Source organism: Oryzias latipes, chromosome 5 (assembly GCF_053564925.1).
Source record: "Oryzias latipes strain Hd-rR chromosome 5, Olatipes_Hd-rR_3.1".
In the NCBI taxonomy this organism is placed as follows: domain Eukaryota; kingdom Metazoa; phylum Chordata; class Actinopteri; order Beloniformes; family Adrianichthyidae; genus Oryzias; species Oryzias latipes.
Genome location: NC_136241.1, coordinates 31666843 through 31692831, shown reverse-complemented (window position 1 = coordinate 31692831; position 25989 = coordinate 31666843). Strand labels below are relative to the sequence as shown.

The 25989-nt window shown below is 37.1% G+C and overlaps 1 protein-coding gene across 2 annotated transcripts in view; it reads left to right on the top strand.

The window, feature by feature from the left end:
• cpne5b (copine Vb) overlaps window positions 1–25989 on the top strand; it is a 172174-nt gene that overhangs the window by 49903 nt on the left and 96282 nt on the right. The window contains exons 7-8 of one of the 2 annotated variants that reach the window (XM_020703540.2): window positions 618–632; window positions 3233–3309. In XM_020703540.2, coding sequence (XP_020559199.1) covers window positions 618–632; window positions 3233–3309 — 92 coding nt within the window. The remainder of the gene's footprint in view (window positions 1–617; window positions 633–3232; window positions 3310–25989) is intronic. The other variant, XM_011475541.3, reaches the window with a different exon arrangement.

The following is a 25989-nucleotide window of genomic DNA, read 5'->3' as shown; positions in this document are numbered from 1 at the left end:
TCAACCATGACCAAAATTTTAAAACGGCTAAAAAACGAATTCACGTAAAAAAACCCATTGGCCAAAACCCTTAACGGACATATGCACACATCAACGAATGCTGAACGTAAGCAACACTTATGAATTATGTATATCACGCATGTATCAGGAAAGACCAAAATTTCGAAAATGTGCTAAATGTACGTAGTGGCTGTGGGACATGGCTTTTACGTAGTCGTCTTTTGTATCTGTACCTGTTCAATGATGAAGAAACTTTGACAGTGCAATGCTTTCAATTGTTAGTTTCCATCCCATTACCTGGAAAAAATATATACACATTTTAATAACAATATGCATCACGTTTTAAACTCATTAAGACAGGTAACTATGGTGTCAGAAAGCATTAGACAAAGTCTAAGTCCAAAATAATCATTCTGAATGATTATTTGATGTGTTTGGATTTGGGGTTTGCTTTGTCCATCCCTTGTTCTGCGCTCTGGGTTTTGCTCGTGCCACTGTCCTTCTGCTGTCACTGTGAACAGGAATGTTAGATGTTTGGTTGAGTGTCTTATATGATGTGATCTGTTATTGTTGTTGCTGCTGTTGTTGTTGCTGCTGCCGCCCAACTTTTCTGGAAGCCTGCAGAACTCAATGTAGGTCCCTGCATCTCTCTCACACTGATACTGCATGTGTGCTGTCTCACATTAATGAGCCATCGGTCGGAGACAACTTGGTGCCAACCCTCAAATGAAAGAAAAAGCGACTGAAAGCCAAAAAAACTGCATGAGCACCTCTGCAAACTGTTGTCCTCCAGTGGCCACAATGTGAAGGAAAGGCCCAGCCTTTATGTCTCTCAGCAGATTTTGACACAGGATCACAATGATGGAACTTTTGCAATAGTTTCATGTAGCAGGGAGCCAAACGGATGTACAAAGCAGACCAGAGAATCTAAATTGAAAAGCATTTCTGCAAAACTCCAGGTTCCTCCTATAATGATGAAGTGAAATTCTTTGTGTCCTCCCAGAAATCAATCTAATTGAGCACATCGATTCAAAGTGGTGCTGGGGGAATTTTTCCTGCTGAAGATATGATTCTGAAACTTGTCTAAAAAGTCTCTCCATGGAGGCTCACACTGTTGGTTCCATTTGAGATCATGGGGTCTTAAATTTCTCCAAGTTCTCTTATTTGCTTGCTGTTCTCTACGACTCCCTAAAATCTCCAGTTGTGTCCAACAGTTGGGCTGTGGATGGAAGGAGGATGAGAAGTGAAATGTAGATTCATATTGAGCAGGTCGCCAAAATGTTTTGACTTTGTGCCGCATGAAGATTAATTTTTTGCCCTTTAATTGGAGAAATAAAAACAAACATGTGAACTTGCAATATGAAAGGGAGCAGAAAAACAGAGTTTGGGATGATAATTTTTATGTTTTTGACACTTTAGGTAAACAAATTAAAAGCTTTTGAGAAAGTTTCACTTTGGGTGAACTTATCGTTACAATTAAATCTCCCTTTTGTTTGGTAAATATTAATGAAAGGGTAAAAAAAATGTAACTGACAAAAGCCAAGCCAAACACTTTCTAATCATTAAACTTTTTCATTTCAACATATAAATACATTTTTTATTTAAGCAAAACTTTTGTAAACTTAGCTATTTTTAAAGCAATTTGAATAAATAAATTCAAACCTAATGTTAGAATTGTTATATTATACATTTACATATATAAGCAAAATAAGGGTAAAGTTGCAGTATGTTTAAGTCAAACACTGTCTCTGCACCACAATGAAAAAAACAAAACAAAACAAACACAAATCAGGGATTGTGCCAATTGTGTTAACGCGATTAATGTGAATCAGCTGATTCTGACGCGGAGTAAAACAGCTTTTCATATCAGCTTTGCACTGATATGCAACACATTGCAAACATTAAGTGTTGCATAACAGCACAAAGAATTAGGAATTCACTGGAGTTACATTAGGTCAGTGGTTGAAGAGTTGAAAGAACGTTAACACTGGAGCTAAGCTCTGATATATAAAAGGACTAAAAGCAGATTAGACGGGGTTTTCTCCGTGAGGTACTGAGATCTAAAAGCAAAGATAGCCTTTTCTATCTGTGCTGCAAAGCTTTGGAACGCTTTGCTGATAAATATTAGACACACGTCTTCACTATCCATTTTTAAAACTTGACTCAAGACTCAATTTTATAGCCAAGCATTTGGTCCAATATAAGATTTTGCTTTCAAGTTTAGTTGTGTTTTATGTTTTTACTTTATTATCTTGCAATGCTTTTATTTACTTATTTATTACATTAGTTCTTAACTTTTTTTATTATGTCTAGCTTTTAATTTACAACACCTTTTTCCATTTTTAAATGTGTTAAAGCGCTTTTCTGAATAAAGATGATGATAAGGAAAGTCGACTTTTTTTTTTTTTTTTACATTTTTGGGGGATTAAGACACCCCTTGTATTGACCCATAATACAATTGTTTAGTTCTGGATCACACAAAATGTTTATATGCCCACATGTCATAATTTCAGAGTCAAAAGCAGAGCTCAAAATAATTCATCAGCAGCATAGAACAGTATAAAAATCCAGGATGGTGCCTCTTGATTGTCCTTTTTGTCCAAAGGCCTTTTTTCTTTGCTGCTATTGGCTAAGCAGAGCTGTCAATCTCTTCATCTCTTTGTGCACTTTTGTCTCGATTAATCAGCTACACACATTACTGCTCTATATAAAACCTATAGCTATATGTATATAAACTGTCACTTTGGCGGGAAAACCACATAGACTTAAATTACCAAAAATGTAATTAGATATAAAACAAACAGCTGTGGTTAATAATGCTAATAAATTATTACTATTTTTAAATTGAATTCATATAAAGAGAAATAACTGAGATTTTTTAAACCAACAAAACATAAACAAACAAGACAGCAAAGCTACGTTTGATTTAATGAATGGTCAAAGCCTCTGATTTTTCACCATAATATGTATCTATTTAGAGTGTTTTGCATGATCAAATCTTCCATGCACACGCCAAAGTTTTGCATTTGACTTGCTAATATGAATGAGCATGAATTAACCAGCAATAGCTGAACTGCTCTGAAGCATGGAGTTGAGTGATTGCAAATGCTGTACAACATTCCTCGATTTAGTTTTCAAGTCTAACCATACCTTGTTTGGTTTCCTCACTGTTCATGTCCTTCTTCTTTCTTTTCCTTCTTCTCTTCAATGCTCCGTCTTTCCTTCTACCCAGGACTTCTTGGGTCAGGTGTTCTGCACTCTCGGGGAAATTGTTGGATCACCAGCCAGTCGCCTGGAAAAACCATTGGGGTGAGTAAAAGCTACAAGCACTTTTTCATGCTCCCTGACTTCAAATGTGATTAAAAACCACTTCCTGGTTCAAAGCGGGCTTGTAAAACTTAAGAGATGATGTTTTGGACACACACACACAACACATTTCATTGCCTCTGTCCAGCTTTTAGGTCAATAAATCTCCTGCAGCTGTTGCATGTGATCATAGCATGTCAGATGAGATTAAATCCATGCTTGATTCTTCTTTAATTCTGAAGTGCTTTGGAGCTGGCCAACAGAAGTGCATCTAGGTATGAATCTTCAGAAATAAAAAAAAAGGAGCTTGACTTAATCTGAATGAATGGAAGAAACTGATGGACACAGATGCTAATTTGGAACAGAAGAAACTTAGAAACAAAGGCGAAGATAAAAGGAAAGCTAGAGGAGAAAGAAGAAAGAAAAACAATGAGTGATTAAGGCAAGGATGTGGGAAAAAAGATACAGATCAAACGCAGATACAGAAAGACTGAACAAGACATCTGCAGATGTTTCCTACATATAATTATTGTCATTAAAGAAAGGGGGAACAAAATTACCCAAATTACATTTCATCTCCTCTGCCTGTGCTCTTACCCTGACTGAGCAGAATGGAGTGTTAATGGGGTAGGGTAATCTGTCTTCCTGCAACAATCAGCCATCATCACTGTCATCTTTCTGCAGAACTATTGTGCAGCTCAGGTAAAGTCATTTAAATGCTGCACTCAGTACAGCGTGTCTTGTGTCTCATCTGTATAATTACCAAGTTCCTGGACAGGGGAACCTCTGACATTCAAATGCTGCATGTGTCAAAATTACAGAATGTACAAAAATGGGCCTAAATTCCATTTAAAGAGCAACACATTGCATTTGCTTCATTGTTGGATAACTCAGTTCATGCGTGCACAGACACACAGGACTACCACATGTGGATCCCCCGGATTTAGCAAACACTGACTAGTCAAATTTTACTGCAGAGCTGGACATTTTTGAAACCAACTTACCCTCAGTCTCACTCTTTTCTGAAATACCCTTTGCATGGATTTGATCAGTCCATGAAGGGTAATGTCATTCTCGGCCACATGATTAAAGTTTCTTGTAAGCAAAAAGGATTGTCTCTATTTGTGTTTGGAATTTAAATGGTAAGCAGTTAAGAACCATCAATTATCATTTGCGTTGATGGTTTTCTAGTTTGTGGTCACAATCCATGAGGACTTTTTACTCTACGGGATATTGGGGGCAAAATATTTTTCACAGTTCTATCAATCTCTAATTTATGAGGAGCCAATGAAGCCATCACATGCTAAAAATCTCTATACTGCCATTGGTTTTTGCATCTGTTTGAAGTGTATTTCTCTTGGACCCACCTGAAGCTGTTCAGAGTGTTGCTCCACCCTTGCTGCTACGCCTTTTTTTTTGTTTAGCTTCTAACCTTTATATGTTGGTGCCATTGACTGTATTTTACAACTGGATTAAGTGAGTGTGACGTCACCCATAGAAAATGGTTTACTTCCAGCTCCAACCAAATTAAGTCAATTCAGTTTGTTTTTTTTTTTGCAATATGGATGCCGTCATATTGGAGACAGACGCCATCAGTACGCAGTGATTGGTCTACTATGGAAGCCACTCTCGCCAATCGGTAATGAGCTTGTTGGAAGTCCACACCCGCACTACTTAAAAACAGGCTCGGGAGAGTCAGTCAAACACTTTGAACGTTGAATATGGGGGCCAGCAGGCACCACATACTTTTATTTAGGCATGTGATTTAGTTATGATTGAGTAACTTACAAAACAGAAAATATATCATGAAAGTAAATTAGGATTACCAAGAGCATGTAAAAAAAAAGGGTAGCAGAGCAAGAATGGCTGTTCTGACAAATACAATGCCTGAGTAACAGCTGTTTATTTCTCAATAGATATCTATGGGATTTTGGCTACTTGGAACCAGCAGGTACTTCCTGTTTGGAACACCAGTCCAGACTCCCTAATGCACATGGCAAATCTATAGTTACTATTTCTGTTTATAAAGCTGAAGAAGCACGAAGGCACAACACCTCACCAACCACGTTCCTTTGAGGGAAAGATGAATACATTCACTGCTGCCTGGCATTGATATCTTTTGGGAGCAGAAAATAACTGACATTTTTCAGAGCCGCAAAAATACTTATTGAGCATCTTCAACGTTTGTCTCTAAACAGCCCAAAACACAGATGGGACTGGGTTAACAAATGGTAAATCAACTCTACCACCTGCAGAACCAATCCAACAACTTATAACTCCACACTGAATGTCTCACTTTATTAATCACAATCCAACTACTAGATAGCAGTGGCACTTTTTGTGCTCAAGGATGAAACATCCATCTAGTTGACAAGTCCGATTCAAACTTGGTGCAATCAGAGGCGGAAATGTTCCGGTTTTACTAGCTTATGCTCTCTAATTATCTGAACATCAGTGCAGTGACTCCACTTCCGTGCAATCAAACCCAAGTCCTGGGTTCAGCTTTTTTTTTGTAATGTTTGCTTAAAGCATAAACTTTAGTCAAGTTTAATATTAAAGAATTTCCTACTGAGCTCATAAATTACATTTCACGGCAAGAAAAATAAATCAAATTGTTTCTAAATTGAGCATTTTTAATTTGACTCTGAAGCTAGGAGATAACAAAACTGCTCCCAAAATTAGATTTTTTAACAGCCTGTAATCACTTTACGAGGGCTCCACCACCCAGTACTGGAAACCTCCCGGAGCCTAAAGTTTTAAACTAAATTGTTTTTGTTCAATTTGAAATGGTTTTATGTGGGTCATGTCTGCCCCAGAAATGGCACACAGTTGATTGTATGTAATTGTCATGCTGTGGCTGGTAATGACTGGTCTTGTGTAACGGTTTATTTCTGGGGGAAAGACTCAACGGGTTCTTTAAGAATCAAACGAGTTTCATTTGATTCAGTTCGATAAATAACCACACTATTTAACTGCAAAAGTTTCCTAATTCACTTTAGAAGACTGTAAGGTGCAGGAAACACATTTAAAGGGATTTTGATTTTCAATCAATATGGATAGTGGAGGCTAAACTTTTATTCCAAATCATTTGGGGGGACAGTCCAATTATTAAGTTTATAGAGCTGCAAAATATTTTTATCTTCAATATAAATGGGTTTATTTTGAGGTTATTTTTTTGTTTCAAACTGTTTATTTAACTGTCAAACGTTTATTTAACCTTAAAGAAATTGACTTTGCCAACTAAAATCTAACCTTAACACAAGATAAGTACTTTTTCTCTCAGTTTCTAGAATTTATCTCTATCATTGTCCTGTCTTTAATGCTTTATCAGACGCCGGTGACGCTGAGGCATGCTTATTCATTATCTGTGACGCGCAAAAGTATACAAAATAAACAAAACTTTGTCGGACAAAGTTCTTGAATGTATTTTTGAATGTGAATATAACAAAAATGGGCTAATTTTACGGGTTTTCAAAATCAGTCAATGGAATCTGTTAAAGGATTCGGTCAACAAAAAAATACTAGGACCAGTCCACCCTCTCCATACACAAACCACCACAAAAAATACCCAACCTGCCGGTGAACAGGTGCAGTAAATCAAAATTCACCCTCGATCATATGACATAGTGACAACAATAGCGGCTACATTTAATGACCTTCATTTTTATCAGCACTGAGAACTTAAACTCAATACTTGAGTCTAACATGCAAAGACTTGCGACTCGACCTGGGACTTGAGATTTTGGACTTGTTCAATGTAAATTAATTTATGAGTTTGTTTTCTGCAGGACATAGAAATAAAAGCTCTCTTTCAGAAAAGGTTTTGCGATGCAAAAATATCAACTACCTGTTTTTTGGGGTTTTTTTGTGTACGCACAAGTTGTATGATGCAGTCAAAAGTCTTGTTGCCTGGAAGTGGATGCATCAGAATGCGGCAGAGCAGGGAGCTTGTGCCCAGCGTATTTTCTATGTCCCAAATACAGAACATCAATTTTTTTTTAATCTCCCATAATAAACAACAGTTTGATTAAATAAATACTCAGAACTGTAATTTAAAGCTTAATTTTCTTTATATATGTCCTCCATCATCATAAAAATGTTAAAAACACCAAAAACATACTTTTCATCAGGTTGGGTCATCTATGACCATTTTAATAATAAAATATTTATTTTACCTATACATTTTAAGACTTAAGTCAAAACTCAAGTCTTAAGCTTTGTCTTGAAAATACATGCAAATATTTATTTGAAAAACAGGTCATGTAAGCATCTTTGTGTTTTATTAATTAATATCTTTGTGGAAAGCATAAAATACTGAGTAATTATTCATGAACACAAATTAAGCTATATCAAAAACTATCCACAAACAATAAATGGAGTAAGGAGAACTACATTAATATCAATCATTCTTACACAGCCTTGAATTAGTCATGCATCAATGCAGCACACAAAAGCCTCTCAAACCTTATAATGAAGTACTTTTTTAAGAGCTTTGCCTCTTATATTTGAAAGGCATGAACAAGAAAGGTACTCTGTACTTTCAGTGCTCTTCAAACAGTAACTTTCTTGCAGCCAAAAACAGGTAAACTCTAAAATCTACTTTCATATGAAAGCATCTGAGCACTCGGACGAGAAAAAAACAAATCTTTTATGTACGAAAAACAGACTGACCTTAACTTCATGGAAAATGCTGATACACTGTCGCACACCACGTACACAGGAAATAAAGCGCCAAGAAATTAAAAGAACAAAACAGCCCTGTAAACAAAGAAACTAAAAGAATTCAGTGTAAAATGGATGCCAAAATCATCTAAAATATACAGCTCTCTTTTAAATTATGGTAATTTTACCAAAAACTCTGCTACTATTTTCTACCTCTACTCTCTCTGTGCAAGCTTTGCTGGCATTAATTAAATGGTGGGCCACTAATGTTTTATCAAATGCACGACTGTGGTTGTGTTTTTGCTGCCAAAGAATTTGTAAATGCACTGGGTCAAATGTCTTAATGAGTTTTTTGAACTGTGCCATGCAACGTTGACCCGTGTCATGTTTATGATGTGTTTGCTGTTCTTGCAGCAGTGATTTCTCTTGTAATTGGATTTTGGCAAAGGTTTACCTTCTGCTTTACAGTCGGCTTGAAAAAAAAATCTTTTCACCTGACTGCAGTTCAGGTGTTGAAACAAACTTTTGGGAGTGCTGCCTTTTTTTGCAAAATGGTGTGAAATCCTCTGCTGTTCAGTTTTGTTTGACTTCTTTCTTGCAAAATCTTAACTGCTTTAAGATGACAGAATCAGGGCAGAGTTTCTTTACCGCCAAATCACCAGTCTCCTTTCCAATTACCATCTAAGTTGTAAACAATTATCTTTCTTTTACTTTCACCTCTACTCTTTGCATTGTGAGAATACCTTGGTGTGCAGAGATTTCATTAGAAGACCTCAAACATTGGTGTCACAGTTGGTTCTCAACACATGCGGTAATCTAATAAATCTCATGAAAACATATCATTTTCAGTGAATCACTCTGGATTGTAATTTTATTTTCAGGAGATAATATCAAATGAAGTCAAATGTCAAATGTCCAATGAAGTCCTACAAAGTGCTCAAAGAGTTCAATTAGGCAAAACACAGCCATGATTTGACTGTGGAAGCTGTTTGTAATGAACACAAGAGCATGTGCCCATCCAAGAAAATTTGCAAGTCATTTAAACTGGATATAAATACAAAAAATCAATCAAGCACAAATACGGTGCCTTATTAAAACTGAACAAAACCTCTCAGATTTAGAGAGGTTTCATCAAAAAATGTTTAAACAAAATATAAAAATGTGTATTCTTTTTGCCAAGAAACTAAACTTCTTTCTTTTTGCCTTATTGTGTCATTTTCCCATTATAGCAGGCTTTTTATTTAATTTGGTTTAGCCCTTGCTGTCCTGCACAGTGGGTACCAGGATAATAGGAAGAGGAGAAAGTTCATGTTCAGAAATGGAGCAACTCTTTTGTCCGTTCTTTCTAAGAACTTACTTTTAAATTGTTTCAAACATAGCAGCTTCGACTGTCAAGAGAGAAGTTCCCCGCCAGAGCAAGAACAACCCAGAAACAATGCGATTACTTAGAAGAAGGCAGAAACTCTGGATTATACATATCTGTATTAATGTATCTACAGAGACAAACACTACAATCACACACTGAGTATTATGTGAGGGTTAATGGCCTTACATAAGCAAACCGTAAGGCCGCTTCGTGTCGGACGCTTCACGTCGGACGCTTCACGTCGGACGGTTCAGGCTTCCACGGTGTGCGTTAAAAATGGATAATGCACACTTCGAAGGCCATTAACCCGCTTATACCATGGTCACTTGCAAAAGCAATAAATATTAACCATTTTTTAGTTCTTAATTTGTGTTTTTTTTCCGATTTGGATCGCTTTTCTCACAAAAACCGGACTATTTGTTATGTGGTGCAGCGCACCACCGCTGCAGTCAAGATTCGACGATGTATATATGCTCATCTTTCAGATGGATTGAATAAAGCATCAGTTCAGAGAGAAAGTTCACCTCTTACTGCTTGTTCTTGTCCAAATGATGAAGCAAAAGGTTGTTTTAAAGAAGCCGGCGCAGTGATACAAAACATTGATACAAAACATTGATACAAAACTTATTTTTTCACAGTGCGGTTATCCTGTGGTATATCACTTTTTAACCCACCCCCAGCAGCCAATCAAAATCGAGTATTCACCCGGACCATGGTATAAAAACTAGATAACTGCAGCTCCACTAATAAAAAGGTAGCTAAGCATTTATCAAGCTGGCATTGCAGTCCCTGCTGGTTTGATTCAGTCGACAATCCACCCTACTTTCACACTATGGTAGTCTTTCTCTGTGAGTTGTCTATTACTAACACTAGTACCAAACCAAAGCTGTGAGCTCATATGGGCGATATTACCTGGAACAATATTTGACCTACCACTAAATAAGACGAGAAGTTAACTTTTGTTTAAAACAAAAAAACAAGAAGGCAACAAAAACGGACCAAAATAATAATTAATTAATCATTACAAAAAAGGGGAAAGAAACGCGTAAATTGGAAAAATTACTTTACAAAATGTTGTAAATAATAGAGCTACTGAGTGGCTCAGTTGTTAGCTCTCTGGCCTCACTATGAAAAGCGTCTGGTTCAAGACCCGGCTGGGTCCTTTCTGTTTGGAGTTTGCATTTTCTACTCGTCCATGCGTGGGTTTTCTCTGGGCATTCTGACTTTCTGCCACAGTCCAAAAACATGCTTTATAGGTTGATTGGTGTCTCCTTAGAGCCCGTAGGTGTGCGTGTGTGTAGAATGGTGACCAGTTCAGGGTGTACCCCATCTTCACCCGACAGTAGCTAGTGTAGGCTAGGAGTAGCAGATAAGGAAGTTAGATGAATGGAGAATTTAAAATGCTTTTTCCCCATAAGAATACAAATGTAGGTAAAATTTCAGATCAGTCTCCTTCTGACTATTTCTTTGAACAGATATTTAACGAGAGCCCAAGAGGGTGCCTTTCGATAAAAATGTATTAAAGAATAACACACACCAGCAATGGGTTAACTCCTATTCATATGAGCATCCTACACATTGTTTTGAAAGCTGAGAATCTCCATCAATCAGCCAATTGATTCATTTTAGAGACACTGCGCCTAAAACTTGCTATTATTGTGTTTAAAAAAAAAAAGCAGAAGAAACTTCACATTTTCACAGACTTACCTTAAGTTCTGGTGTTTTTCTTTACACATCTTTTTTTCTTTTTTTTTTTTTAGAAATTAGACAGGGTGAGCTTTCACATTTTATTTGTACAGTTAATAACTTCCCGATTTGAATTTGCAAAACACAGAAACCACTCAAAACGGCTTCACCTTCATCAATTGTAAAAAGAAAAGCACTAATTTATTAAACAGTTAATTCAAGTTTCATGTCCTAATGTAACAGGTTGTTTAAATAAATGATTAGTTTGAAAAGTCTTGCTTCATTATTCTTTCCAAACTGAATAGTTATAACAGGAGGGTGATTTCTGTACTAACAGGAAGTGGCTTGATACAGCATGACATCACCTTTCAGCACACGTGTGTGTGTGTGTGTGTGTGTGCACGTGTGTATGTGTGTTTGAAACAGAGACTGAGCCGGTAAAAAAAGACATTTGTTTCATCTGAACATCAAAGCAGCTTTGCTCTTTTATGATTTTTACAGAGCTTCACGAACTCTCCCTTGCATGCTAAGTAAATGTTCCACGTGTTACATAACCCCGATGGGACTTTTTTAAATCATGAGATCCATCAATCAATACATTTACATGTAAAAACCTGTATTAATCTGCTAAAGACATGTAGCGCAAAATAAACTAATGCTGTCATGACAACATTTACCTAACATTTGTTTAGATGGCCCTGAGAGAGAAGGATTTTTATCGTAAGAATGAAATGATTGTTGAGAAACAAACTGTATTTGCATCATTGAATAAATATTAGTTCTCTGTTAGAACAGCTTGTTGTCACGATCTGATCGTAGAGCTGATTCGCTTTGAGTGATTGTTGCAAACAAGGAGCTTAAAAGAAACTGCTGATTCAGCGTCTGCTTTGCATCAAGAAGTGCACACAAGACTTGAGTGAGCGACATCATGACTAAACAGACAATCCAAGGTCTTTGTTTTGATTTTACTTTAAACTGTGGAGCTCTTTCTGATTATTCCCCTGTGAGCCATGATTACCATGAAAGGTTGTCGTTGAGAGGCCGGTAAGACGGCTCGGTGTCTACAAGTGCTCTTGTGTACGTCTCAGTGATGAGCGTTAACAGGTTTCTCACCTTAATGTGAGATGAAATATGTCTCGTATCCCCACAAGACTTCAATTAGTCGAACATCTCAAGAGGTAATTTAGCACTGTGCTGCTGTTATGTTGTGAAACAACAAAAAAGGAGGTTGAGATGAGTGAGAAGTCAAGTATTCCAACAGTGGCCGCCTGCTGCTAGCCATTTAGCATTCACAAACTAACTGCCAATCATTTCCTGTTTAACATGCTGTGTTGGAGAAGAACCTGCAGACACCAGGCCTGATACCCGGCTATTGTTTACACAGATTCTTTTTGACAAATGGCATTAAAAACTCTGTGATTTAGTTTGAGGATCTGATCAAGATTTACTATATTACAAATTTTACACATGTATTTATATGTACATATTTGCAAAAGCTCTGACGTCAACATTTACAGAAATATTTATTTTTATATTTTCACAGATTTATTGCCATTTGCACAAAATACTCTCCGTTTGTTTACTATGAAAGGCACACTTTGCCATCCATTTTGTGCAAATTACTTTTAACAGTAATATCTGACAAATTATATATAATTTTACTTAAAAGTAATCCAGTATCTTACAATATTGTTACATTAAAAAGGTCATGTTTTATATAATTTCTATATGATTTTAAGGTCACTTTCTGTTTGAAATCTTCAGAAATTGAGTAAAACAATCTAAAGGGACACAACTAATGCGAAGTTTGATTTGCTTTAATTACCTCATTTCAACCAGAAGTATTTTGTTTCTGTACAAATTACTTATGTCATAAGTTATTTCCAAGACTTTAATATCATGAAGGTGTGTAGAGAAAACAATATTGAAACAAAAATCATCAGATTTTTTGGGGAAATTGAAAAATGGATCACATTTATGATAAACGCGTTTGGTCTAACAACACAATATTTGTGTACAAAGAAATTTCTTTTTTTGGTCTAGGTGAAACATGATTAGTGATCGACTTCCTCATAAAAAAGTCCAGCGGCTGTTGGAGCTTCTGGACTTGAGGTTAAAGCTGCTCCCTATTTAAACCATTGGTCAATCCATTGGTTTAGAAAAATCTACGGGTTTTCTAAACCCGTAGATTTAGTGTGATGGTGTCCATGATAACTATGCCACTAACAGTACATTTGAAAACCTGTGAGGATGAGCAGATAAAAGTTCTGTTTTTAGGTAAAAAACAAAACAAAAACAAAAAAACAGAAATTGATTTGTGGAGTAAAAGTGTTGAAGTGTGCCTGACCTTTTACTGCTTTGATATTCTCTGAATGTCAGTGGAGATTACTAGCAGAGAGCAGGGATAATGGTGGTGGTGGTGGTGGGGGTTTGTTTGTGTGTTTGTAGAAAAGTATACAAAGAAAAACCTCATATGACACCACAACCATAGAATGCAGCTGTTGTTGATCAATTTACCTTTTTTGAGTTTGCATGTTATCAAATCACACTCACCAGACATACTTATAATTCATAAAAGGTTGTGTTTGAATGTTGACCAGAGAAATATAATTGAAACGATGCCTTATGAATACTGGTTTTCACAGTTGATGTTTTTGTGGTTTGTTATTCACGTGGGAAAAACAGCTGGTTCAGATGACCACAGATAACGAGGAAGGGTCCGATATGTGGAAATAGACTTCAGAAATGTGATATGGAGGTAGCAGAGCTGTAGATGTTAAGATTTTCTTTGGGAGTGAAGATGAGGATGGACTGAAGCGGGGATGAGTCCATCAGAGGAACAGACCATGTTCCTCTCACAATCTGATTAAAGAATTGCAGCTCTTAGGTCTGTTTTGCTTTTCTCTCATAGTCTTTCTTTCTTTCACCTTAACATTTAAGCCACACTACTTATCTCTTTCGGTTTCAGCATCGAGCAGGAAGTGCTGTGACACGTTCCGAAAAAGCTCCAATGTGCCTCATTAAATCTATGTGGGATATGCAAATGAACACAGCAGTGGGCAAAAATGCAGCCGAACCTTCTCCTTCTGACTCTTTTTATTTGATAGGAACTCAAGTATGTTTTGCTTTTCTTTAAAGTAAATTCCCTGATTTTAAACTTTAATTTAACTTTGAACTTTAATTAATATAAAAACTGTAGGTGCCGTTTCTTAGTAGGAAGATTTTATTGTCAAAATCAGTGTCTTTTGTTTTTTTTTCTCATTGTTTTGGCATTTCATTTTGTATTTTACTGGGGGGTTTTTTTCAACAGAACAAATGACTTTTTTAGTTATTCTGAGTTAATATGATGAAATGATATGATAATATTTTATTTCCAACATGTGCCTCAAAGAGAAAAATAGAACAACATAAAAAAGCTTTAAAAAAAACAAGACTGAAAGGGAGAGAGAAAAAGTAATAAAAGTCTAATAAAATCTCACCCCAAAGTTATTGGCATACTTAGTGCACCCACTATCTATTATAGCCCTGTTCCCTCTCTAATGAGAATATATTCAGATACCCTTAAACATACCTATAATTACACATATAGATAAACATACACACAGAAACCAACACACATGGAGCCATCTGACATTCATTTGTCATGTATAAACACTCATTTGGTTCCATTTTAATCCTACTATGCAACACACCCAAGTGCACCCCCACACGATTCATAATTATACATATTTATAGATATATCACTGTTTATGTTTTGTATTAGTTCATGTCTATCAATAATCATATTTCCATTTTTTTTCTTAAACTGCTTTATGTTTGGAAAAAAATTTCTAGCTTTAAATTTGTTCTGCTTTACTTCTTTGCTCCTCATACGGATACACAAAATCACTTTTTGTTGGTGTGTGTTGCGTTTTTTTATTTGCTTGTGAATTGTTCACATCTGCCTTCATGTCAAATCAGCACAACAGCTTCTTGTTTCTAAATGTCTATCATTTATTCTTACAAGTGTTTACATATTAGATTTAACACAACAGTGATAGAGATAAAGCATAGCAAACACAATATGACATATGACTTAAATTACCGTGGGAACATATTTGGCATAAATGCCAAATGGGGAAAAAAATGCCCTCTGTGGCATTTGTTAGTTCACAGTTATACATTGCTATATTTTAAGAATATTTATTCTGTCAAAATGTTACCACTAATTAAGTTCAACTTAAAGTTGGTTCATCTATCAACGACTTAATTTATTCATTATAGCAGAACTCTAAAATAAACCAGCCAGTTCCCTTAGCTCTTTAATGATACCTTTAGAGACTTGACTCCCCTATTAATGATCCAGGGTTTCCCTCCACATACACCTTAAAAAACTTTCTTTGAAGTTATGAAGGCAGAAGTCTGAGTAGATATTGCACACAGAAGTAAGGCATCAAAATCAATGTATTTGACATGATGCTCTCCCTACAGCAACATTTAAACATTAATTGATTAAGGATCTCATGGAGAGGACAGTCCACCTCAGACTACTGGAAAAAAAGTCTTATTTTTAGCTTTATCATTCATGAAGCTTCTCACAGGCACACAGCAGCCTCTGTTTTAAGGCACAGGGATTGGTTTACTGCATAATCACAGCTGTCCTGTGAGGAATCTTTCTTCTCTTGTTTGTTTGGTCGGCTGCTCACACAGAGGGATCGCACTACAAGCAAGTCCTAGGGGTGCGTGTGCTTGATGGTCCACTTAGAGAGAGCCTTTGCATCTTTGGCCATGCCATGAACCCGGATCACAGCTGGGGGGGGTTGTTCATGCTACTGGTGGTGCTGGTACTGGGTCCCTCTTCCTGTCAGGGAGCTCATCCTCATGCCAGTGCCCTCCTCCTGGTTGTGTGAGTGGCTCTTGGATAATAGAGCTTGTAGACCTCAGGAATGCCGGGGGCACCAGTCCTTGTCCAAGCTGGGGCTTGATATATCTGTGCTACCTTGGGGCCTAAAGGTGGTTGAGATCATGGCTGTTTCTGGTGTCAGGTTGTCTGGGGGTGGATGTGCCACCGTTTCTGTAGAGGGCTGCCACCCCTACTTCTGCTGGACACTGGGGAGGTGTGTGTGCGTTTCCCACCTTAATGTTGACATCCAGGGACATCACTGCACATTTAGTAAACACCTTCACCTGAGCACAAGTGGCTGCTCACCCAACACAGATGAGTGCAGACATGATATAAAGTTAGTCTATATGAAATATATATATGTGGTTCCACACTAACAAGTATCAAGGTTTTGGCAAATGATTGCTATGTGTGTTAACTTGCATTAGTGCGGATGTTTGAGTGATTGGACATGCTTTTATGCCCCGAAATCTATATTTATTAAATATTTACATGTCTTAGCAAGGAATAATAAACTTTGAGCAAATTCCATTTCCTTTTAAGTTGTTGCTTTAAATAAAGTTTTACGACAAAAACTTTTTTTTTTTCTTTTTCTTTTTTTTTTTACAAATTAACACCTTGTGTCAAAGATCACAAAACCTTGATGTAAGTTTGATTCAATTTTGGGTTTCCTGCAAAAACTCGTATTCTAAAAACTTGTATTGACCTCCAAATGCTGTAACATGCATTAGAAGAGAAATATTAAATTGTTAAATTTGAATATTTGCCATATTTTAATCCTTAACCAGTTAATATTTAGCTTGCTTTTGGTAGCCCTATGTTTAAAACGTCATTGAAATGCGTCAAATCTAAAGTATAAGAATTAATTTTCTGAAGAAACTAAGAAAGTCACAATTAACCCTTGTGCTATCTTAGATGACCCCACCCTTACATTGACGTGTTCTCCCTACCATGACAAAGGTGGATAAAGGTGGAAAGATTTCATGTAATCCATGGACACCAGTGAAGATCACAAATCATTGAAGAAAAAAGGTTCAGAGCACTGTCTAGTGGGTCTAGATGACCCAACTCCCAAAGTTAAAGTGCCTAGGATAGCACAAGGGTTACGCAATGACATGCAGACTATAAGGGGAAACAAACTGAAATATCAGAAAATAATCTGAAAAACGTGTGAATGCTTCTCACTATATTTTAGCACAATAAAAGAAAATGCTACAAATAATGTACAAAAGCAAAAAATCTAAGTAGTATATTTAAAAAAACCTCACTCTCTAATGTCTTCATACAACACTGTGATAAATCAAATCTCTGCATCAGCATCACTTCCATAAATAATTCCACACACACACATGCACACCCGCACACACACCCACACAGACAGAAAAACATCCAATCCTCCACTTTAGCTTCAGGAGTGGCTGTGTGCTCTCTGAAAACAGTCAGTCTATTTGGTGTCTCGGTATTACACATGTATGTATCAGTCATTTCTTCTTCTGCAGATGGTGTGTCTTTATCTCTGCTTCACACACACAAACACCCCCACACTCCTCTCCTCTCCTCTTTAGATTAGACTGTGTTTCTCTGCAGCCAGCTCCATCGCTCGGCTTGCTCCCTGGGAAAGCCTTCATGGGAGCGTTGGGTCACTGCCACAAGAGAAATGGCTCTTTTGGAATTTACCACGCTGCAGGTGCAGGCTTCCTATGAGACAATGGTCATGTTTGGTACATATAAGCCACAGATCTTTCGGGGCGGGTGGTTTTAGTGGTCAGGAAAGAATGATGGCTTGCAGTTTAATTACTACTCGAGGGCTTCTTTTTCACACGAGTACCTAACCTTCTCCCGTCCTCGTGCAGTGTCTGACTCTCTTAAAGGTCTCAGCTGATGGGAAACTGATGTTTCTTTGTAGGACTGCAGCTGTTTCTTTGTCTTCTGGGAGCTCCACAGAGCGGTTGTAGCAACTCTGAAAGCTCTTTGAAATCCGGTCATAAAGAGATTTATTTTCAGCCAATTGTGATAGTCACTCATTTGATTTCAGGAGAGGATCCTAAAGTTTTGAGACTGAGGGTTTGTAAAATGGTTTAGAGGGGCTTTTAAAAGTCACTTTGGCACCTTTATTGTAACACTTATGGGTTCCTAGCACCCATCTAATAATAGCTCAGGAGAAGTAATATCTCTATCATGCTTGAACTTTACGTGTTTAGACAAAGTGCATGGAGCTCTAGTAACGCGTTATCAGCTGTACACTTCAGCGTGTCGAGCTGCTTCAGATTCAACGACACCCTGTCATAAATGTTAGAATCCTTCCTATAAAAGACAGACTTGGATTCCCAAAGAGCATTCAACTAAAAATAAAAAAATCTAAAATTTTCAGGTCACAGCTTGTTTGGTTGTGACTATTTCAAAGTCAATGAAAACTATCATTTTCAGTGCATAAATGCACATCAGACTTTATGTGCTTATTAAATAACCAATATCATGCTTTTCTTGAGCCTTTCTGAGTAAACTATATCCATATATATATATATATATATATATATATATATATATATATATATATATATATATATATATATATATATATATATATATATATATACAGTAAACCCTTGTTTTTCGCGGGGGTTACGTTCCAAATAGAACCCGTGATAGGCAAAATCCCTGAAGTAGAAACCTCTATTTTTTTTTCAATTATAATACAATTAAATACTCCATTATACATTGAAAAGAAAGAACAAACCATTTTACAGGCTCAAGCATTTGTTTCACAAATAAAAGTACATTTGAAACGTTTTTTTTTCAACAAATAACTCTGTACTGTACTGTCAAATAATAATTTTAATCATCAATGTGAACAGAAGGTTTCAAATCGCGGAGATTAGCCCCGCCCACCACGACCCGAGTAATTGGATTAAACGGGAGATAATTTAAAATGATTATGAGAAAAATACAAAGTACAGTCGGACAAATAGTGACTCAGGTGTATTTCACTGCTCAAGCCGCTGCATCCTGACTCCGCTCTGCAGTGTTTTCTTCTTGAAGCCCGCAGTGCAGCTGTGTTTGTTCGGGAGAAGAACATAGTCATAGGCAGTTGTTGCTCTTTTTTCTATGGGTTTTAGAGAAACTCGAAATTGCAAGAGAATTTGCACGTATGTGCTTTAAATTTGGCAAGCTGTTTTACGTACGTGTACATATTAAACTGCGGCGTTATTGACGCACAGGCAGAGAAGAAGCGGAGTGACTTTTTAGCCAATCAGAATGCAGAACACAATGCATGATGCAAATCCGTGATTTAGCGAAAAGTAAACCGCGTTGGAGCAAGGGATCACTATATATATATATATATATATATATATATATATATATATATATATATATATATATATATATATATATATATATATATATATATAGTTCATATATATGTTTATGTAGACCTTTTGAACTTTGAGAGATTGAACAAGAGTGAAAATTGTAAAAATGCTTATGTCTTCCTGGTAATACTGAATAAAGTGTGTAGTGAGACGTTTTTACGGACTTTAAATATCTGGAATTGTACTCTGCAGATTTCACCCGTTCTTGTTGTTTTTACCTGGATTTTATTGCCAACTGCCACACCTGTTGATCATTTTGATGTGAACTGTCAATCACTGGATCCCCTGAGTGTAAAAAAACTGAATTTAGTTTCTGAATAATCATTGAAGGGTTTATGGAGCGGCAGGATTAGATCGAACCACAATCCAGAAGCTATGGGTGCTTACATGTAGATTTTTGTCTTTTCCCCCCAGATTTTTTAAATGTTAGTGTTTTATGCCCATTCATAAAAAGCCTTCAACTTGTAAAAATAGTTATTTTACCAATTCAGGGGAAAAAAACAACCTTCCAGTTAGACCATTTAAATTTTTAATAATCCATCAAAAATTGGACTTTTACAGATTTCTAATATCAATTTTACCAAATATTGAAGATTGTTGTATTACCATTGATGATAAAGCGTTTGACAGCTGCCACTTATTATCTCAGTTTTCAACTATGATATCACTGCCTTTCTCTAAAAAACCAACAAAGATCCAGTTCATATATTTTTTCTGTCTTTGTTGTGCATTCTGTTGCCTCTCAGGGGGCATTCGTGGATCCCACCCTGTGTGGCAACGGGCCACTGATCATTAAAAGGCAGACATTTCTCATGGCGGTGTTAATTAGTTTCTGCACTTTTCTCTGAGCCAGTGCCTCACCTCTCCACTGAACAACAAACCGCCATCGTAAAGTGGCTTCATATACAGCAAATAAAGAAGTCAATGCAATCCTTCTATCACATGCAGTTGTAACAATAGAATAGAAATGAAATGCCACTTTTTCCACAACAAAAACAGAGCACTGTGGTTAAAAGTAGATCAGAATATTTTTTCCCTTTTTCTGATATTTATTTGTTTAGATATTATGTAAGGGTTAATGACCGACGAAGTGTGGAAGCCTGAACCGTCCGACGCGAAGCGCGTTAAAAAGTATTATACCATGGTCCGAGTGAATACTCGATTCTGATTGGCTGCTGGGTATGCGTTAAAACCTGATAACCGCACGGTGAAAAAAGAAGTTTCGGTCGGCTAGCTTAAATGATTTGTATGACTGCGCCGGCTTCTGTAAAACAACCTTTTGCTTCATCATCTGGGCAAAACCAAGCGGTAAGCGATTAACTTTCCCTCTGAATTGATGCTTTATTCAACCCATCGGGACGATCAGCATGTATATATCGCCGAATCTTGACTGCAGCGGTGGTGCTGCGCGACGCGGACTATATGTTTTATATATGTACGCTGTTTATGAGAAAAGTGATCCAAATCGGAAAAAAAAACAAGAATAAAGTCCTAAAACTGATTGAAAAATATTTTTTTTTGTAAATGACCATGGTATAAGCGGGTTAATGGCCTTCGAAGTGTGCGGTTACTCCTTTTTACGCACTTCGCGGAAGCAACCGTCCTCCGCTTCGCGTCAGACGGTTCATATGGAGTCCTATACTGTTCATAATTAAATAAATAAATATTTAATTCAATAAATAAATATTACCTCATGCAAATACACAATCAACCAATAAATCTCTCATAAAAATATAAAAAGAATTAATCTAGGCTTAGGAAGTATAAAAAAACGTTTTTGTAAAGCAGTTTTGTGATTTATAGAGGAAAAACTCATGTAATCTGGTGTGTAATCAGAATACAAAAGAAATCCTATGTATTTGGATTTGTTTTGGGCCAGAAACACAAAATGGCTTTGAATCACAGAAATGTTGAATCCCGCTTGCTGACATTAAAGAAGAAAGTTTTATTTTCATCCTCTGATAAAACAAAAGAGTATTTCAGATATTACTTATAAAAAAAAAGTCCTAATGAGCAAGGATGTCATTCGGGTGGATTTTACTAATTGGGAGCTCGTTATTTTTGAAAGCCACCATCTTTTTCTGCCAAGAAGCAGTTTTCTATTTGTGTTTGTGCTTGACGCAGCTCTTGTTTTAATTAAAGTCTGCCACAAGTGAGGGTTGCATACTTCTATTGCACTGTACTCCCTGTTGCATCTATTAGTGTCCCTTTGAATTTTGTCCGAGTGCAGAAAAAACCCCCAGTCTTCACATAGTAGGGAGGAAGGAGGAAATATTTTTCCTCTCAAGCCTCCAGCTTGTGCGTTGACAGAAGTCTTTGATGCTGTGATGAAAAGTGACGGCTGTGGTGCCCAGGGCGGGCTGTGTTTGCGTGGCAGGTGAAGTGAAACAGATAGTTCAGGGGAGGCTGAGCTCCATGGAAATGTGCTCACCAGAGAGGGTTTTCCCCCTCAGCACCATCGCCAGCCCCATCCTGTGGCAGAGAACAACAGAAAGAATCATGTTGGAACAACGTTCAGCCGTTGAACTGATGATTTCTCTGTTTTAAGACATAACAACATGAAAATGTCATGAAATTGTCTGTTCAAAAATCCTCAAGTCTTTTGGAAACCCTCAATAATGAAATATGTAGTCTGAATTTATGAGAAGAGCTTCGGCGCTGCAGCAGTGAGGTGAGATGTTCCTGGAAATCGAAGCAAACCCTGTTTTGTTGGTAAAGAAAAAAATAACCCTTTCCATTAGATGTAAAGTCTGCGACTGCCCGATGTCCACGTGCGTCCATATTGACCTTGTGCGTGACGCTCCATTCTTTGGGGAAGCCGTCACTCAACTAGGTTAGATGGTACATATTGATGCATCTCACAAAGCAAATGTCTGATCCTGCAAATCGAAAACCAGGTGTTTGCTTCAGAAATCAATGTTCTGATAGTAAATGTCCATGTCACTTAGTACATACATCCCCAATTTCATCAGATAAGTTTAACCCTTTCACTCTGTGCGTTGCTAATTTGCAGAGTACCATCTAATCCAGGACTCCACTTCATTTAGCATCACATTGAAATGAATAAACAATGAAGAACATGTGTTATACAATTGGAAGTAAAGGTGTGAGTATTTTTAGAAATTGTTTTTTTTAACTGAGATTTTGTTACTTTTTAATGTCATCTTCAAATTTTCTTGGTCTGTTTCAAAATATTGTTTTTTGACAAACCTGCGCTGGACGACAGAGTTTTCTATAAATATTCTCCACCAGCCTCTTCTTATTCTAAGTGACCTGTGGGATTGTGTTTTCTATTTTAGTCTAATCTTTATTTTTATTCCAGTTCTTCCTATTTAATCATTTGTGCCTGATTAGTGCTGGTAGTCAATGTTTAAATAAACGGCTAAATAAAAATGTAACTCAGGTTGTCTTCAGATGTCCTTTTTGTCGCAGTTCAACTTTCGAGGTCTCATTTTTTGTGGATTTCTTTTCAGTGCAATTTTCCATTGTTTTTTCTACAGCATATTGTGTTCTGAGTCCTGATTGGCTGTCGACCTTGTCAATTTATCTCCTCAGTGTTGCCACATTTACATACATCTTCAACCGTGAGCAGATCTGTGTTTTCAATCTGTAACCCTGGTCTTATGTTTATACGAACTTTGAGAGTTAAAACAAGAGAGAAAAGTTTCCATGTCTCTTTGAGAAAAGTGTATTATGTGTGTAGTGAGGAGTTGTACATCTTTAAAGACCCACTAAAATTGTGTTTTGGATGTTACCAACATGTTCTTGTAGCCCTTTTTCTCACAATGGAGGACATATAGAAAGAAATTTAAGATTAAAACTGTGTTTCTGAGTATTTAATTCAAATCAATTGGAATCAGGAGCAGACAAAAAAATATAGTTTGACGCTTGAAGTTGTTACACACAAACTTCAATCAGCAGGCCACAAGCTCCTTGCTCCAGTCCATCCTGTTGCATCCACGTATAGATGACTAGAGCATGTACTGTATGTCTTTGTTTTCCTCATCTGAGCTGGAATCTGGCTCAAAACTGTACAGCTGGATAGCATTACATTGCTGACCATTTTTGTTGCACTGCTAATGTTAGTTCAGTGGTGTGAGGGACTGTAAACTATCGGGAAAGAATGATGGGAACTAAGAGCCAATGCTCCCGCCCACAACTCAACTCTGCAGAAACTATGCCCTGGTAACCAACACAGGTTTTTTTTTTTTTAACCAAAAACTGCATAATTATATTTAAAAGACAACTGGGAACACTTTGAAGATAGATCAAAAGACGATTGGAGTGGAACTTGGCGAATTTCACCCGTAATGGTTTATTTATGGAGTGGAAAAATTAAGAAGAAACGAGGGACCACTGTATTGAATTTACAAACTTAACAAAAATGTTATTACCTAATGTAATTTCATCAAATGGTTTAGATGAACACTTTTGAAAACACATGTATAAACGGTTTAAGTTGTTGGCTCCTTCTCATTGTTCACATGTTTGTTTTTTGTTTTTTTGCCATGTCTTTAAATTTTCATAAAAACATCTAATGAAGTGTCAAACAACGTCTTGGCAAAACTTGAGCTTCTTACTGAGTGGAAAGTTGTTATAACGGTCTGGTGGTGTAGCAGCTTGCTCCTTTGACACCACCTCTGTCCATCTGTCCTTCGTCAGCGGGAGCAGCTCATTCCACTGACCGCACGCCTCTGACCTGACATGAACTTTTCCACAGATCCATGTTGTTTTGAACATGAAGGCAGCCAACATCAAAGTTCCTTCCTTCTGGTGGGAGTTTGTCAGTTGACATATAATACATCAATGCACATAAGAGGTTGCAGAACTCTCCAAAAGGGCTTTGATAGTTGTGTAACAACTGATGGCACAGCTAAATATTCATGATGGTCATAAGCATATGATTTGCCTGTATTCAATAAATTACGCACCACTGGAGAAACCAAGGCTGTGAATATGTGATTGACCCATTTATTAGTTCATAAATAAGCTTCTGGATGCATAAACACCGCTTTATGCAGTCAAAATTAAACATTTTGTTGCACTGCAAGTCGCTGCAAGATTTTTGACGATTAGAAACTAACGAAGTAAAGAGAATTTTCATGCTAATTGTATCTTTATGGGAAAAAAAAAACCTCAGGTAATGGAAGCAATTCAAACTTAAAAATAAATGAAGTAGTCACAAATAGAAGACTGCTCTTTATTTGATCTGGAATTTTAGCAGGAAAAATAACAATGTTCCGTATGGCTGCTCCGTTTAATTTGTTGATTGCCCTTGAGTTTGACTAATTTACCGTAATCCAAAAATAAATTCTCTTCATTTCTTCTAACCCTTATATAAACAACCCAGCTATTTTCTCCTGATGTGGAAATGTAATGGTAAATCTAAAGTCAGATGTAATAAAAAGAAAAAATTAAATGAATAAAAGTCTCCATTTGTAGACGGGGCTGATGGTTTTTCTCCAGTGGTGCCGTCTTCCTTTGCATTGCAAACATGTTTTTGTTTATTCACTATGCTCATTTCTTCAGGAGCTGTGCAATCTGTCCACAATGTCTAAATTGTAGACCATGCTAATTGCTTATCCTCTCTGAATAGTGGAGCTCACATTTGCATGCACGGCATGGTCTGATCAGCACAGCAGGAGGTCCAGGTAATGATTACCTGGGGTTCTGTGTAGACCAGATGATGTTTGTGGCTATTTGATTGAACCCTTTCATAACAATGGCTGCGGAGCACATCCTTTGTCAAATTTGTGATTCATTAATGTGTATGGATTTTTTGGCGGTTCACCAGATGTGGTTTTTGTTTTCTTCTTGTCACATGCTGCTGTTAAGCTGAACTGATGACAGCACAAGTGTCAAAGGAGCACTTGTATGTATCCCTTTTGTCTTAAGTGAAGGTGGCAGCCTTTTGGCTAAACCACTGTTTACTGGAAGAGAATGAACGCCTTCACGTTTGAGGATCCTTTCAGAAGTTGGAAGGCTCATTTTGGTTGGGAAGCAGTAACAGCCTCAGGGGGACGGGTTTGAGTTTCCAAACTCCCAAGTGAGGACAGAATGGAGCGGAGTGATTGATAGATGGATCTGATGTCTATGCAGACAAAGAGAGTCAAGTTAGAATTAAAGAATCTCAGTTTACCCATTAAAGTTCTAGTCACAACTGCCTCTATAGGTGGATACGGGCTCTCTGCGGGTAAAAGATGGGGGAACCTTTTTGGGGCATGCAGATGTATCAAGGTCACAGACTGATCGGTTAGCCTGTGAAAAGAAAACGTTCACGCATATTTTTTCAGTGGGCATGCTGTGATTGACAGGTTGAATACTTGTATCACGTGCACGCCCCCGTGCGCACACCATTTGCACAGGCCATAACGTGCACCTTAACAACTAAAGTTTGTCATCAGGGCACATAGGATAAGTGCATGCAACTTACTTTATCCTTACAAATACTTTACGATACTTTTGCACACGTACAACAATCGTATGTTCCGGTTTTATGATGTTCTTTGAAGTAGCCGTATAAGCCTCAGAAGAACTGCTAGACACACCTGGGCTCCATGGGCAACTCCAAACCTGTAGCACCTGTACACTTCAACGCCTGCATGAGCTTAACCTACATTCTTACCCACCTGTGGTCATCAGCTTTGGGTTGTTAATTCACAATTAAAATATATGTATCCAAGAAAAAAAAAAAAGTATCCTTCAGGTGCAAATGC